The 17,535-nt window shown below is 40.5% G+C and overlaps 1 protein-coding gene across 5 annotated transcripts in view; it reads right to left on the minus strand.

Moving 5' to 3' along the window:
* The window catches only part of ZMAT4 (zinc finger, matrin-type 4), a 324,446-nt gene that overhangs the window by 230,349 nt on the left and 76,562 nt on the right, over nucleotides 1–17,535 (minus strand). For all 5 annotated transcript variants that reach the window (XM_012724990.1, XM_012724989.1, XM_012724991.1 and 2 more), the window contains one exon: nucleotides 9,968–10,073. In XM_012724990.1, coding sequence (XP_012580444.1) covers nucleotides 9,968–10,069 — 102 coding nt within the window. In that variant the 5' untranslated portion in view covers nucleotides 10,070–10,073. The remainder of the gene's footprint in view (nucleotides 1–9,967; nucleotides 10,074–17,535) is intronic.

The following is a 17,535-nucleotide window of genomic DNA, read 5'->3' on the forward strand; positions in this document are numbered from 1 at the left end:
GATAAACACTAGCTCAAGTGAGGAGATCAAGGTCAGCATCAACAATGGTGAGTCACAGAGAACTGGACCCTTGATGCAAGATGAGGATATATGAACTGGGTTCTCCTCCACCAAGAATATATAGTCCCAGATTAATCATGGGGAAAAAAAATCAAACAAAACTCCATGAAGATAACTAAACTAAATATATAACCAGCAACCCTCAACACTACAAAGTCATCAAAAACAAGTGAAAAGTTTGCAAAACTGTCTCAGTCTAGCAAAGTCTAAGGAGACATGAGAGTCATGTGTAATGTGAAATGCTGGAAGAGAAAAAGGACAATGGGTAAAAACTAAGGAAACCTAGGTAAAATACAGACTTCATACTTTATAATGTCTTATATAAGAAAAAAATATCAATACTGGTTCATTAGCTGTAACAAATGTACTGCAGTAATGCAAGATGGTAACAATAGGATAACTGGGTTAGGGTACACAGAAATCTTCCATACCATGTTTGCAACTTTTCTATAAGTCTGAAGCTATTCTAAAATTCACTTGAAATTAGATATAACCACAAGGTGACACACAGTTTAAAAAACATATAAATAAAAAACACATCATCCTCCAACAAAGCAGTTATCCTTGAGGATACAAGGTGGATGGGTATGAAGAGTGAGAGGAAAAGGAAAGATCAGCCATGGCCTCACATGTTACAAAACAAACTGCTCTGGACAGGCTGAGCACCTTGGTTAGAACTGTACTCACAATGTGAGGTTTCTGACACTGTCCACCAAGAGCTCTTTTCATAATTAAGGCCCATTCTTCCTGTTCTTTCCATTTCACTCAATGAAATGGAAAATGAAGATGCTACTTTTGTGCTTTAAAGCAAGTGACATCATCTTGTAGAGCTCCCCAGGTTAAACCTGGAGGATGGCTTTCGAGCCACCAAAAACTGGGGAGAAAGAGAGCAAGATCTGGGAAAGGATGGTTTCCAGAAGATGAAGATATTCTCCCTAAGGCAAGAACTATATGGAATTAATGAAAGGGTGAAATTTCTTGGACCAGAAGGTAGGAAAATTTCCAGAATCAGGACAAGTTTGTGACTACCAGTTCATAACATGTCATCTGGAGGCAAAGAGGAGGAATATTTTTTTGGCAGAGATAAAAAAGGAATTTTGTTCTATTTCTGTTCATTTGTCTTAGTAATATCTAAACTGCCAAACAGCAAGGGAGCAAAAGCAGACTAGACAGATATGATGTCTAGTCTGGCCCTTATATCAAACTAAAACACTTCTGCACAGCACAAAAAACCTGAATCGAAACAAAAAAATGCCCATCTGAATGGGAAAAACATTTGTACCTCATGCATCTAACAAGGAGCTAATATACAAAATCTACAAAAAACTCATACAACCCAACAAAAAAACAAATAGCCCACTCCTAGGTATCTCCTCAAAGAATGTAAAATCACTACTGCGAAGTGACACAGGCATACCTCCGTTCAACACAGCACAACAGGCAAGTTATGGATCCAAGAACAGAGGGGTAGCTGAAGATGTGCCATATATTTAAACGAATATTCATGTACAAATTATGACACTCAGAATGAAAACCTATGCCACGACTGAAACAAATAAAACATGGGGCCATTTATTAAATATATATGAGAAGAGATTAAGTTGTATCTATATACATAGAACACATCAAAGAAATTTGGTCACACTGGTTTTATCTTAAAAGGAAAACTGAGTAGTTGTGGAATAGTGGAAGACTTTTCACATTACATAATCTTTATACTCCTTGTCTGTTAAATCACGAGTTTACTGACTCTTCAAAAAATGAATAACATGTTAAATGAAAAGATTAAATATTTATATATGTTATACTCTACCTTTTCCTCAAAGAGTTTAAGACATGCCAAGACATATCTATAGCTAATGCAAAAAGATAAATAACTTAGAGATATGCATGTAAAATAAAACCGGTGATAGAAAATAATAAAGTATATAGAGGTAAAGTGAGTACAATGAGGCATACAACAGAATTCTGTCTACTTGACAGATATAACCATGGATTTAATGGCAAAAGCGAAGCAGAAAACAGGAATAGAGTTAAGTATGAGCCAGCCTCTTAGGAGAGAAATGACATTTTTTTTATAGGGCAAGAGGAACAGATAGTTCTCTCAAACATCCACTGCTATGAAACAGAGAAATCAGTATGTCCTCAATCACAGTGCACAGTTGAAGAGTCTCCTTGGGAGGTTGTAAGTCCCATGGATGAGACAGGCCTTTCACACCCTGAAGGCCACAAAGGTTGTAGGGCCTGAGAGATAGGATGGTGATCCCAAAAAGCTGGGACAAAAAGGAATCCAACAAGTCAAACACGCCCGTCTGCCACTCAGTAAAAACAAGCTCCAAATTTCAACTAGAAAATTTGTTTTTGATCAATTAAATAGGGGTAAATGTGGAAGAAAAAAATATCCTAACTTAATAGCACATTATTTCTTTGTCTTTTGGATGAACAATACATGCAAGCCTCAGTTTCCCATACAGCACTGTAATGAGACAATTAACAAGTTCAAGGCCACCTGCACATGTGATGGCAGGAGCCGTCTGCTCTGCGTGGCTATGGAAGCACAGTCTTTCCTCTTTCTTCTCTACTTCCACTCCCGATGCCCAGTGTCCCTAGAGCAGACACTGACCTAATGCCATAGAGGGTTATGTACATACTATGCACAGGGGAAACACTAAGTGTTCATCCTTCCTAGTGGGCAACTAACACAGCTTCTCCTATAGTGAGGAGAAAGAGCCTGAGCAAATTTGGGTCAGGGGAATGTGGACAGATATGATGTTAGTCTGGCCCCTAAAATATCTGCACAATCACCCACATTGCCCATCAGTCCCCTAGATGCCATCTGGATTTTGAAATTTAGCAATCTCAGGAGCAAAGACAGTACAACCTCTGTCAGCTTGAGTCTTAAATAACCATATGCCACAACATCCCCCCTACTAACACACTGGGACATGATGTAAGCAAAGAACAAAATATTTCTAAGATATTGAGATTGTTACAACAGTTACTCTGCCATGTTTCACAAATGATTGGGGTTCTTCTGTAACAGAAATAGTTAGCACTGCACACTAGCAGATACACAGTAAGTGGAAAGAAGAAAATTACAGTGTAAAATGTTGGCAAAACTATTGTCTAGAAAACTGCAGAAAGCAGATCATCTCTGTACTGAACTTAGAATTTTACAAAGACTGGATGCTTCTGTTCTAGGAGATGGTTATAGCTCTAGAACAAGGGAAGAGAAGGATGTAAAACCAAAAACTTGAGTGGATGTTACTTGTTATTACCAACTGCTACCAATTTTTAATCAGTGTTTTAATGAAAGAATCAAAGACCTATAAGAACATTAGCAGAGGGCCTTCCTTGGTGGCTCAGCATGTTAGGACGCAGCACTGCAAGCTAGCCACAGTTGCTTCAATGAGAGTTCGACCCCCACCCCTGAGGCGATTCATATGATGCAGCAGACCTCTCCTGACCCACCGGCTGCTCCCCTCAGCAGTGTACTTTGTCAATCTGCAAGTTCTGCTCCCCACTCTGTCTATGGTGAATCCTCTCACCACCCTGAACCTCTGGCCTAAATCCCGGTTCTGTATGCACAAATAAATAAATCTTTAAAAAAAAAATAAAGTACATTAGCAGATATCAATAGCACATAACAGAATTATTCCAGAAATTTGGAAAAGTCACCAAAAAGTGAATAATGACATTTTAAAACATTGTTTGTTGAAGGCCCAGTAAAACTTGCAATTGAACATCATGAGTCAGTCCTTTGGCAAAAATCAGATTAAGGATATGTTTTTTTTCTACCTTACTTTGAGGTCAACTTAAGGTAGCCACTGTCACACTGAAAACTAGAAAGAGGCACAGAGGTAAGGAGGCAATAAAATCAACAAATAGTCTTGAAATTGGGTCTAGGAAAGAATTGCAAGGTTATAACATATGGAGTTTACTGAAAAAAAGTAAATCAGAAATGAAAGTAAATCAGTCCTTTACATTACTGAGAGAAAGTATTACTAGAACAGTAATGATCCTGATTTACAAAAGCTTTGAATATTCTATAAGCCGAAAATCAATCTGAGGTAGGAAGCGCACTATGAAAGCTTGGCATTTCCCCAGGGGGGTACAAAACCAAGATCCATTTCAGATATGGTAAGAAGGTCCAAGAATAGGGAAGTCGGGAGGGCAGAGGCAAAGGTGCCTGAGGAAAATAAACAAGAAGACTCCCAGGCCCAGATAAGAGAATCTATCAGAGGATCTTCCCCCACACCCAGGAAAGACAAATGGCGAATGCCTGCCCTGTAGGTTGCCAGGTTTGTTACTGACCAGTGATGGCTCTTTGTCTTTTCTCCCTTTTCCTGAATGGGGAACGGTAGTGCTCTCCACCACTCCAAGGTGTAGAAGGAGATGAAATAAATTTCTTTTTTGCTCTAAGTTACTGAACCAAAGAAATTATATCCTCGACTAGTAGAGATCCCCAGTCCCTAGAGAGCCTGAAATCTGTTGTGCACAGGCACTGGGTAGGACTTAAGATAACCCCAGGGAGAGTGCATTTTGTGAGATTAAGGAAGAATGAACTTGATGTTTGGTGATGAGAGGTGCAGACTCTGATGGAAGGAAACTTACCTGTTTGCTAAACTCAGTTCATTTTCTTCACACCTGAAATACATTTCCCAACTTTTCCTCAAGTCAGATGGGACCACATGATTGAGTTCTAGCCAGTGAATTACACATGAAGCCTAAAGTCCACTAAGTGACATCTTATGCCCTCAGCAATGACAGCGCATGCCACCCACAGCTCACTTACTCTAACGAATTAGCACTAAGCACACACAACATCTGACACTTATACCCAGCCAATGTCTGTGTTGTCCCAGGTAGAAACTTTTTTTTAGCCTAGTGTTGTTCATTCATTGTCCTTTCTAATAACCTTTTATGTTCCAGGAAGCTATTTTGACAAAAAAAAAAAAAAAAAAAAACACTGATAAAAGGTAAAATGAATGGGCCTGCTGAAATAAAACATAAAAATTTAAAAAGTTACAAATGCAGCAGCTCAAGAACCATCAATTAAATGATCCAGAAACAGGTTAAAGACCATCAAATAACCAGAAAGAGGTAGACATCCTCTGACATAATGAAGGCTAACAAGAATTGTTTTAACCTGGACAAGTATACCAAAAATTTTATTAATAGTATCTAAGAGAAATTAAGCATGTCATGATTTTTAAGAGATTTAAAGAGTGAAATATTGATTCTTAAAGTGCCAAGAAGGTGCATTTCACGGAAATAAAGACCTATAATGCTATAAAGATCTTGGATTGTCCTCGTGTGGTAAGCACCTGCATTTCCAGAAGCATATCATCTGCAATACCCAGAACAGGTGTGGACCAGTAAGCACTGGTGATACTAAAGGTTGCACAGTACCTTTCAGGACCAATTGGCTGCCGAAACGCAACATGGACCTACAGTCTCATAACTGGAAGGGCTTGCCCAGCCTGTATGCTTACTCAAGCAATTAGAAAGGAACAATTGAGAAGAGGAGAAGGCAATAAATCCTTTAGTAGCACCAGAAAGTCACACAAGCTCAATCAGCACATATTTGAGACCTTAAGGTTTACCTTTTTGTCTCTACCCATAAAGGACTTGTATGTCATCGAGGCTTACAAGAACTTACTGGACTTACTTCTGGACTTACAAGGAGCAAGAGTGTTTGCTGACAATCCCATTGTGTGAACAGAAGCTAGGGAAGGCAACAGTTCTGTTGGAGGGCAATCCAAACAGGTGAAAGGACACAGATGCTTTTATATAGGCCCAATGCATCAAAGGTGAAAGGACACAGATGCTTTTATATAGGCCCAATGCATCTATGCCTGCACAGATGTGAAAATAATCCTGGGTTCTCCCAGCATGAGTGGAAATGGTCACCAGAACTAACAGTACTTCAAGACTGAGAGAAATTTGAAGAGTTTCCCTCACCTTATGGAGTTGTTTTTCATATGACTACTAGACCATCACCTACCACTTAACTGTCTCCTGGGAACAGCTTGACTCCCCACACAGATACCCTTCAGTGCTTCCTTTAAACCAACACTACTGCTTCCTTCCCCCAGTCCCCAGCCCAACCTTTTTCTTTGCCCTGTGTTAATGAACACCAACCACAGGCAGAGTTCTAGAGTAGGTGCTGTGGAAACAAATGAAAAAACTCAATGTGTGACTTTTGCCTGCCCTCAGGAAACTTGCAGTCTCCTTTGGAAGTGCCAGGAAATCTGAGTTGCTGATATCAAAAGAAGCAGTTAATGAGACACACGGCTCAGCGAGCAGGGATATCAGGGTTCATAGCTGGAGCAAGAAATAGGGGCTGGCACACTTATGGCCTCTTCATTCATCTTTAGCCCTATTATATATATATATATATATATATATATATATATATATGATCTTCCCTGTAAATAGCCTCTGCCTCCTACATGCCAGAAAGACACCCTCTGCAGCAACTCTTCCTCTTTGTAGAAAATTACTGGTTTGCCACTTGAAACTACAGCAAACTATTCAAGTGGCCTCCCTGGGAAACGATTTCTAGGCTCCATAACAATTCAGGCCCTTTCATTTCAAAGTTTTCTCTTTCCTTCTGTGTCTGTGTGTCTACTTGTTCAGCTGATTCAGACTATTCATCTAGTGAGCAGATACAACATCTAATTATATTTTCCACGGAAACATTAGCATGTTATTATTAACGCTTAGCAAGAAAAAAAATAAAGTCCTGATTTTCCCATTTTTTCCATCTCACAACTTCATAGGCAAAACAGATTTTGAAAGTAGAGCATGGAAGGTTTGTTCCATTAGACACATGCAGGGTTTTGCCATCCTCCTATACAAGGGTTCAGTCTTTCAAATGGAGCATAGAGCTGTTAGACATTAATCCATCTGTTGCATTTTTTTTCCTCCTGTTTCAGAGGACTCATGTATTAGTCCCATAGCAAAAGTCATATCAAAAACCTGTTCTTTTCTTGAACACTACACCAACAACTAAGTATCTTTCAGAAATGTTCAAGTGTAATGTTATGCACTCAAATGGTGAGAAGCCTCACATGAGTCCAAAATCCCTTTCTTTCACACCCTGGCCCCACCCTAATTTTATGTGTTTTTCCTGGCCTCCACTCCTGAGTACAAATCCTCCAAAAAGTACAGCTGGGCTGGCTTCCTCGATGCCCCTTGCATATGTCAAGATGTCTCATTCCAGTAATCTCTAAACATTACCTATTTGTGAAGACCTAGATAATTCACAAACACCCAACAAAAATTTTTGACCATAATAGCTATTGGTGATGATTCATTCTTTTGAATTTAGAACATGCAAAGATCTAAAACGTTAACAGCATTACATAGCACATACCAGAAAGCCAAATGCACAAAAAAAAAAACAAGCACTGTTTATATCAAATTAGATCAGCAGCTCCCTAGGAGGGGAATTCTACAGTTCACATTCTCCATATCACAGCATATTTACACCACACTCAACTACCCTGGGCTCTTCCTCCCAAGGAAATTTATGAGTATTTAGGGGTCAAATAATATTTCTCAAGTAGCTTCAGAATCCTCTAAAATAACTAACACAATCAGAATTACTGAGAGTACACAGTGGATTGTCACTTATTTGCCTCAGGGAGCAGTGGGGATATTATTTAGTAGAACCAGAATAAAATCATCCTGAAACAACAAATTATAGTATTGAGAATGAAAATATTACAGTGAATCGTGTGGTTTTGTAGACTTACAGAGCCCACTTTCTATGCAATTTCAGCAGGGGAGCGGGGGTCATGAAGAGTGGAAGAAGGTAGTAGAATCAGAATATTTGTTTTCAAATGACCTTGGAGATCACGTGTGGTAGATCATCCTCTTAGAGGTGAAAATGTAGTATGGAAGTATCCTGAGTTAAGCAGAAGACTGAGATGACAGGTTCTCTCATCCCTGACTACCCTTGACACATTGCAGCAGTATTTCCACAAGAAGGGAGCTTCTCATTCTCACTGAAGAAGAGTCCTCCCTCTACCTGGAGACAAGAGTGAAATTTCATCCAGGGTCCCCATCAAAATTTAGTGGGAATACGTCCAGTGTTGTTTGACGATATGTGACACCGCTATTGCCGGTATATTGTAATTGCTTTATTTCCCTAGCTCATCTATGCCACGTGCAAAAAATGCTAACACATCCTCTAAACAATTAAGTGATAGCACAGCAAGGTACATGCAGTAACAGTGAAACAGGAGTTCAAATATCTAAACTCTTCATTGAGCACTTGTAGTATTTTTACAATTAAAAAACAGTTGTCATTTTCAGAGTGCTCCTATGACTTTTCTAGCCCAGGAGACAAAGCTAGACAGGTGACATTAGGACATTTTTGCAAACTAATGTTCACTGAGTCTCTGTAATACACAGGCGACTTCAGGAAAGATTCAAATGACTAAAACTCCATTTTCAGCCTCAAGAATTGAGTAAGATGATTAAAAATGAACACAAAAAGTCTAATGAAGATCATAAGGACTAATAGGAGGCTATGGATTTTCCAAGTCATGACAAATCCCCTGATTTTCTTAGCTGTGGGAAAATTACATTAATTTTAAACCATGTGTGTTTATGAGCAATACTCACAGCAATTAGAAAGTTCTTGATTTTTAAAAGATAGATTTCTTTCATGTTAGACCATTCTTTTGACTTCACATTTATTTCTAACTATCAGTACCCCATTGACAAAAGAATATGCTAACTTTTTTCAGATGCTGATTTTTAAAAGTTTTCTCTGAAGAACAAGTTATAGTTGCCTCCATCAAAATATTGCTGAAACAGAGTTAATCATGAAAAACAATATAATTTTGCTTGTTTGGCACACTTTAATGCTTCCAAAGCATTTTCACACACTTGTTTTCAATGGATCTCCTCAGGTCACCAGAAAACACTGAGGATGTGCAGGGTTGGCTGATTGTGCCTTTGAGCTCTATGTGTGCATGTTATTATTATTATTGTCATTGTGCAAAGAGGAATCTGAGTCTCAGAGGACTTTAGTGAGTGACAGTGACAACTGGCATTTGTCAGACTCGTCAGACAAAAAGAAAATTGCTGGCTAAGCCCTTCAATCTAAAATTACTTACAAGTTATTACACTTGAAAAATCATGCTCCTACTGGTATATGTTCTCTTGAACAGAAAGCATGCCAGGCAGCACTTGGCATTCGGGGCCCCCAGCTACCCTTCTTATTTCACAATGGCACTGTGTGCCCTTTTCAGACACTAGTCAACATCTCTCCTCTCATGCTCTCTTCCAACAGAGGATCAAAGGTGGCCACGTGTTCTTCCTTCCTGAAGAGCCAAAGCTACTGAACTACGTCCTTCAAAAGTGTCTGGCTTGACAACTTTGTTCTAACTTTGAGAAGTCTTTATGCTGACAAACACATTTAGGGCAGCAGCCATCTGGGGGAAGAAATTGGTGCTGAGTCATTGATGCCACCATGCTTTCTACAGTGATTAACAAAGAGCATCTGAGCTTATCAGCAGAGTTGTAGAAGGCAAGAGGAGCTGGCACTAAAGCATCCTGTCCTGTATCCCTTAGAGGAACTTCAAGGATGAGCAATGACAGATCTCACAAAAAAAGAGAGAGAGAAAAGCCCACAAGTCTATAACAGTTGAAGAACAAAGAAGAAAACAGAATCCTAGAAGCAGCAAGGGCCTAACAGTAATGTCCCTGGGGTCTCCCAACCCCATACACATATGCTTGTCCTGGCCTGATCTCAGACTATGAACGCTTAAGTCCTGTGGTTCTTAAAATCTACCGTAAGTCCAGGAAGGACACAGTGAACCCTACAAACATGGCCCAGTGCTATTCTTTCTTCTATGTGAAAACATGGAGTGAAAGAAACTGTCCTTACCTCGTAATGAGCCACGCGCTGAGATTCGGAAATCAGCTGCGCACTGCACACCTTGCAGTAACTGTCTGTAAATAAATCCTGATCAATATCGGACGACTTCATCAGGCTAAAGGAAAAATCAACAGAGAAGAAAAGAAAAATGAGTCCACTTTCTGTGATGTTTGTACAGGAAACATAGTCTGAAGAAGTCAGGAACATAGAAACAGATCTGAGTTTAGCAATGGTGGAAGGAGATCCCAACCCTTTGGTGTTACTATATCGATTAACCTGAGCAGGCAGAGCGTTAATGATTCTCTTTTAAATACTTGGTGTGGTTGCTGGTCCCCAAAAAATGGAAACTCAGCTTTATTATTTTTCTTTTTTTAATAAATCATACATCTGATGCACTGTCAAGCATTTATGCAAGAGTACATTTCCACATGATTTATGTGAACAAAATACTCTAAGTATCCAATCTATACAACAACAGAAAGAGGTTAAATGAACAAAGCTATATCCACACACTAAAATACTGTGTGGCTCCAACTATAAATTCAAATCAAATCCATCTTCAAAACAATATTTAGTGAAATAGGAAACCACTTACTATTAATAAGAGGTTTCCAAAATCAGTATTATAGTAAATTTATTTAAAAATATATACAGACACCTAGACAAACATTGCCAGAAATTCTAACACACTTTTAATAGCAGTTATCTTTGGAAAATTACAGGCAATGGCTTAGGTAATTTTCTTTAAGTTTTCTACAAAGAACACGTATTACTTTTGTAGCACATGGGAAGAAGTTAGCTTTGTCAAAAGCCTAAAAGCAATATAAAACCTAGTTTAGACTATAATGGTTATGCTGAGGGAATTTAAAAATAAAACCAGGCTAAACTATAACTTTTCTTGCAAGTTTATACTGTATAAAGTGAGGAGCTCGCACTCCTCCTGCTGACTCATCTACATTTAGGGTTGCTGAAATTCATAAAGGCCACCTCCACTACTCCACACCACGAGTGAGCCCACAACAGTAAACATATCCCCAGTTCCAAGCCCTGAATCAAAGTGCAGCCAAGGGAGGCAAGCTCACAGATGATCAATCACAACGGTGTCTTAGAGCAGCTGAAGGACACTGTTACCCTCCTGGAAACACCTGGAAATGCTTTCCTGCAACCCACAACCCCACTTTGTTTTACCTCCTACCTACCAAGCGCAAAGTCGTGTCTGTGCCAGGCAGCAAGCTGCATGGAGAGGAGAGGAAAGGGAGTCTCAACAAGAGGGATGTGTGGGCACTTTGGCGTTCACTTACTCCAACACCCTCATTTTACACATGAAACTGTGATTTCTGTGATTACTGACATCACCATAAATACTGACTAGCTTGCATGAGTCCAATTTCCGCATTCCTGATCCATTCCACGTCTAATGTGACCTGTCAGTCATATAATTCTGGGTGAGTTATTAAGTAACCATTCCCTCCCTATAAAAATTGAGATAACAATTATTTGCTGTCTTAGAGAATTATAAAGATCAAAAGGAGAAATACAGAAGTACTATATGTAAACTGGGACAATCTCTTCACTGGAGTGGGGTCATGATCACCTTAATGATATCTTGACATCAGCAAGAAGTTAGTGAACTCTCGATCAATGCAAAAAAATGAAAGATTGGTATCCATTTTAAGTAATTTTTGAAGCCATCTGAATAGGTGAGCCACAAAGTAAAATTATCTGCCTGGGAAAGAAATAATGTTTGCCTCAGTAACTACAAACTCACTTTCTATCCTTGGCTAAGGCTATAATAGCCATTAACATACTTGCATTCAGACACTCAGAAGGATTCAGTTTCTTCTCTGAAGAAAAACGGGTACCTCTTTTTTATGCCCCAAGTGCCAATAGCAATGTCAGGTAGCAAGGGCCACAGACTCTCACAACTGAAGTGACTTGTTATTTCTGGAAGCATCACTTCATAGCCCCAACAGGCTGCAATCCTACAGCTGCAGTGCCTGGAGGCTCACTACCTCACATGGGACCCATTCCAGACAGTTTGGCAACTCTAGTTGCTAGGTAGTTTTTAGATTAGAACAGACCTGTCCCACTATAGCTTTCACCCACTGATTCTGTCTTTAGGTATAACACAGTTCAATTCTAGTCTCCTTTTTTCAAAAGCTATGCTCACTCTAGTATTTTAAGATAGCTCTCTTCCAAGTATTTCCAAACCCCACCCTCCCTTATCAGACATTTTCTGGAACCATCTTCAAAGGCAGTGCCAAGAAGAGAACAAAGTGCTCCATATGTGGTCAAACAGGACAGGAGATCAAACATCCAAATGATCATACAAAATATCCATTGTCATATGTAACAGTCTCCCCTCACATCTTGAATGAAGATGGAGAAGAGATGTTTTGATGATGGGAAAATGTAGTACAACATTCTGAAATGTCAAATGGGAAAAGAAATGTATATTTTTTGAAGCCAAGTTCCTATAAGTAGTTGTGTTTAAATATTATCGTGTTCCCTGCTATTTCTAATAAAGAAGTGCACAAAAATAGATTCATGGGTGACCTGGTTAATAGGAATCTCCAAACTCACTGCACACTCCTTCCTCATTATACAACTGACTGCAGAAATCAAACACTGTGAAAGGATATTCAAGGTACGTGTCGGACCAAGTGGGGCCCGTAGGAGTCTGAGTCTCGGTAAAGCAGCTGTGCAGCAGAAATAGCTTTAAAGGCAGAATATAAAATGTGTATACTTAAAAAAAAAATCAAAGGCAGAAGAGAATATCATGGTTTTTTCCACTGTTTTATATAAGAATATTGATTCGAATAAGCCCATATACAGTAAAATAGGAATAAAGACCCCCTCTGAAATCCACAAGGCCTGAAGGGAATACCTGAATAAGTGCAGTTCCAGTGGAAGGCAATTAGTGAGCAAGTGTCAACCTACTTTGTGCAAGAGGCATTTTCTCCAAGAAGAGAGAGCTTTGTGTAGGTCACTTTAGACAACCAGAAGGTCTGATTGATGGTGTAAAGAGTAGAATTCCTATGAGGGAAGGTTGTCATTTTCGCCCTTCCTCTGACTGTTTAGGATTCTTGGCTTCAGTGGCTTTCCAAAGTACAGAAGTGGTGAGAAAATCAAGGAATATCGCATTGCCTGTCTATGACCTTGTCCATGGTCCTGAATCAGCAGCCAGAGCAGACTGGTCAGGACCTTGACCATTTATTCAAATGCCCTTCTGTCCCATCAGAGCCCATGTGTGGTGACCCCCCCACCCTTAGTAAATGGTGATTGCCCTGTACTCTCAATCTTGTCGCTTTTGAGGAGAGCGACAAGAGTAGGGGAAGAAAGGAGTTTGATTCACTGGGTCTGAAACTAATCTAAATGAAAAATTGCTTAGGGCTCCTCACTGATACATTCCATCACTCTTCAATATTTGCTGTGGGCAGTGCTACCTATATTTCAGTAAAGAGGCTCAGGAGGAAGTGGGAATGACATTAGAACAGGAGTCTGATTGGATACTCATTTTCTGTTGCCCATAACAAGCACAACTACTTACATGTGTACCAGTGACAGTGTTAGATTCAAAGGTAGATTTAACTATAATCAAGTTGAAAGGGAGAGCTTATGCTTATTCAATAATTGATACTGGGTACTATGTATGAGGCACAGGGATAAAGTACCATTCCTGTCTTCCAAACCTTTATGAGTTATTGAGAGAGAAGATATGTGGACACAAATACCTAACACACAGGCAGTAAGTGTAATTTGGCTGGTAAAAGTGACACAGAATTTAAGAAGACATGGAGGATTATAAAGACTTCTTCAAGGAGGTTGAGATTTTAAGGGTGGATAGGATTAGAAGGGAGGGAAAGGAGTTCCAACACAGAAGTTAATTCTCTCCTGGCACAGAAAATAATCTTACTACCGGTAGGCATGAGACAATTTATATGAGGGGCACTGGTAGAGCTAATTTGGGAATATACAACATAAGGGGAGGAGGTAGCAAAATGCAAAGAAGAGAAGGGTACACAAAGCTCAAGACCCATATGGAGGAAGAAGACCCAGTGGAGAAGAGCCAGGTCTCAAAATGTCTCTCGAGATGCAAGGAATGGCCTTTTTCAGGATCTTCAGAACAGATAGGAAGTCTTCCTTTCTGTTTCTTCCTAAATCTCAAGAGCAGATTTCAGGAGTACAGGCTGAGAAGCCAGGGAAATTTAATTTCTTCATTCCATCCCATTTCTAATAGTGTTAAAATAGCTCCTGACATGATGCTCCCAAACCCAGATAGGGTTCTTCAGATGAAGAGGCATTAATTCTAATCCAGGTTTGGTCACTCACCAACAACGTTGTTCAGCAAGTTACATACCCTCCTGAGTCTTAGCTTTCTGATTTGTGAAACAAGAGGAAATATCCGCAAGGGGTTATTGTGATGATTAGAGACGATATAGATAAGAAACATCTAACAAAGACCATGGCCTGTAGTAGTTACTAAAAAAATGGATATTGCCACCATTACTATGTTATTAATTTTGTATTATCATTATTCTTATTTTCAGAGGGGATGTTGTAAATATTTAAGAAGATAAATAAACGGAACCACTTTAAAGCCTGAGGGGAAGATAATTCAGTGTGCTAAAATCATAGCTTTTATTACCATCATAGACTTCTCTTTTATATTAACAGTATCATCAACAAACATGACTCATTTCCACTGAATTCCACTGCCAGCCAATATTCAGGCCTTATGCCTGTAAAGACCCCATTCTTAATTATTTAAGGTTTATTTTTGCTCTCAGTAGATGCAGATACTTGCAAATGGAGCACTTCAATAAGAACCCTTTCCCCGCCATTCTCTCATGTTCTTGTTGTGGCCTGCTCCCTCGGGAACATAAGTGAAAGTATACAACATCCAAAGCCCGGATGTGGACCAGCTCTCTGGACCCACAGACACTCACTTTGGTGGCCACGATCGTCACACTGCCCAGGTAGCCTCTCCTCTATTCCAGTTTCTTGGGCTTGATGTCCTCCACAAGTAGGTGCCCTTGTGCCACAGGTTTGGGCGTTTTCACTACAAGATCCAATAACCTACAGATCGTCTTTGACTTGTGGTAGCATTGCATCCGAATAAATCCATTGCAAGGTGAAAATACTATCAATAGCCAAAAATACACTTAAAGCACCTATCTAGCGAAGATCACAGCTTAGCCCACCTAAAAAGCACTCAGAACACTTACGTTAGCCTGCAGCTGGGTGATATCATCTAACACAAAGCCTGTGTTATAATAAAGTGTTGACTAGCTCAGGTAATATATTGAATACTGAAAGGGAAAAACAAGATGCCCCAATTCAAAATTCAAATTGGAGTTTCTTACTAGATGCTTATTGTTTTTGTGCCATCAGGATGTCAAACACTCATTAAAGCAGAGATCTGTTTAGACTATTCTCCACTGACTTTCTCCCCTCCCTCACCCTTTAAAATCTAGATGTAAGACCCATGCCAATCTCAGTCAAAGGGTTACTCTTGTCTTTAGGGGTGAATTGTTGAACTTCCAAACTGTCACTTATTATGGCATTGTGAATTCTCCCATATCAGAGATCACAGCTCCTTGAAAGGTGTTCCCAACAGCACTTGACCTCCCTAAAAGCCCTGGACCCTGAAGGAACAAATATTTTATTTGACTATTCTGCAGCTATAAAGGGCTAGGCTCATGCTAAAGGCCTTACCACCTCATTCAATGTTCTGGAAGAAGCAGGTAGAGTCACCCAACCCCTTTTCCAGATGAGGAAACTGAAGTTTAGGAGCTGCATACTTCCCAAAGGTGACAGGGCATTGAAGAGGCACTCAGGTGCCAATCCAGGGCCTGAGCCCTCATACCGGGCTGCCTCCCTGTCATGGAACTCAGCGCTCAGTGAGCCCTTCATCCATTCCCCTACTGTCTCAATCTGGGGAGAGACACAAAGGATATTTCAAATGAAGTTCAGAGACATGCCTAGAATTCATGTGTTGTGGCCTGGGGAGCGCCAACTGTACAGGCAAAACCTTAGAAGCTGTAACTGACCTCAGGGCACAGACTCCTTCCTGTGCTTATCTAAACCAGGATGGCACATGCTGTCATCTTCCCATACATCCTCACCCATCTCTTCTGCACCTCCTCACCCACCTCTTCTGCACCTCCTCAGAGTCTGTGCTGCTGTGACAGCACACCCCTGGACTCAACACCCACTTTTGCTCTCCTAATGGCCTGAAGCCCTGGAAAGCCATAGCACCCTTTTGTCCAGTTTAGCTGGCTCCTCTTTAACCCTGAATTGGCCACCCTTGCTACAACCAAAGAACCTCATTCCTGAGACCACACCCTTGGCAGCTCTGGCCTTCTGCATCTCAGTACGCAAAGTAGATAGACTGAATTTCTGTCTCCTTGAATTCTGCACAGTTGAATGGTTCCCTAAAAATACTGCCTGTTAAAATGAACTTTGCCATTGTGATGCATCTAATACAAACTATTCACATTCAATCATAATTCCAGGTTGCTAGTCCCTGCAAGGCTGTAAAATTTTTCCCTCTTTATTTTAATCCATATTGGAGCAGGTCAAACTCTGCTTCAAAGGGGGAAAGATAGAATTAGGATTGGCCCACTTTCAGCACAAAAACAAACAAGTGTGTCTTGGACAGCTTCCACATCAGCTTTTGGAGTTTTTATTCTACTTGCAAGAGAACCCCTGAGCCAGAAGCTACCCTTGGCACTTTCGTGGGGATGGCCAGATCTTCACACTGTTACTATCTCAGGCCCTCCTTACCAGGGCAAGTAATACATCTTGTCTGCAAATCACAACAAAAAATGGGAAAAAATTTGTAGCCCTGGGGCTTCAGAGTGGCCAGCCATCCCCCCTGGGTACCCTCAAAGGAAGGGCTGGAAGCAAGTCCGTCCTGTCCCTTGCAAGTGCCCTCCACGTGAAGGTGGGGAAGGCTGACTAGTGCCAAGGCCGCAAGCCAGCTGTCTTAGCAGAAAGGAACTCTGAGAAGTTCTCCAAAAACAAAAGCACATGAGTCTTCCATGAAACCATGCCAGAGAGAAAGGGGTCAAGGGAGCAGCACGGATCAATAGATGCCTGACCCCAGCTCCTGTGGCTTTCCAGGCCAGGGTCCTTGAATTCCCCAAACCCCTGAGGTGGTCAGACTGCAGAACCTTGAACATCCTTGTGAAGTGGCTGAGATGGGGGGGGGGGGACATGGGGGGGGGAGGGTAAAAGCACAAACAGATGAGGGAAGCATGTACATATATTTAAATAAAAATATGTAGCCCCAAAGTTATGCAAATATATTAATGATAATGACAAATAACTCTTAAAAGGGGGGCACCAGCTTGAAGACCTTTAGGGCTCCCTGTTCCTCAGGATGCAGTCCTTTCTTCTGGTCTTGTGCTGTTGTCCTCTTTCCTGATGTTGCTCAGATAAAGGCCCCTCACCATATTTCATCCACACACAGGTGCAAGCTCTGACTTCCAGTCTAGGCTTTGTTTAAAAGAGAGAGAAACTGAAAGGGAAAACTCCCCACACCACTCCCTTCTCTGCTTGGCACCACCAGA

Source organism: Condylura cristata, unplaced genomic scaffold (assembly GCF_000260355.1).
Source record: "Condylura cristata isolate star-nosed mole 26May11 unplaced genomic scaffold, ConCri1.0 scaffold00014, whole genome shotgun sequence".
Classification (NCBI taxonomy): Eukaryota; Metazoa; Chordata; class Mammalia; order Eulipotyphla; family Talpidae; genus Condylura; species Condylura cristata.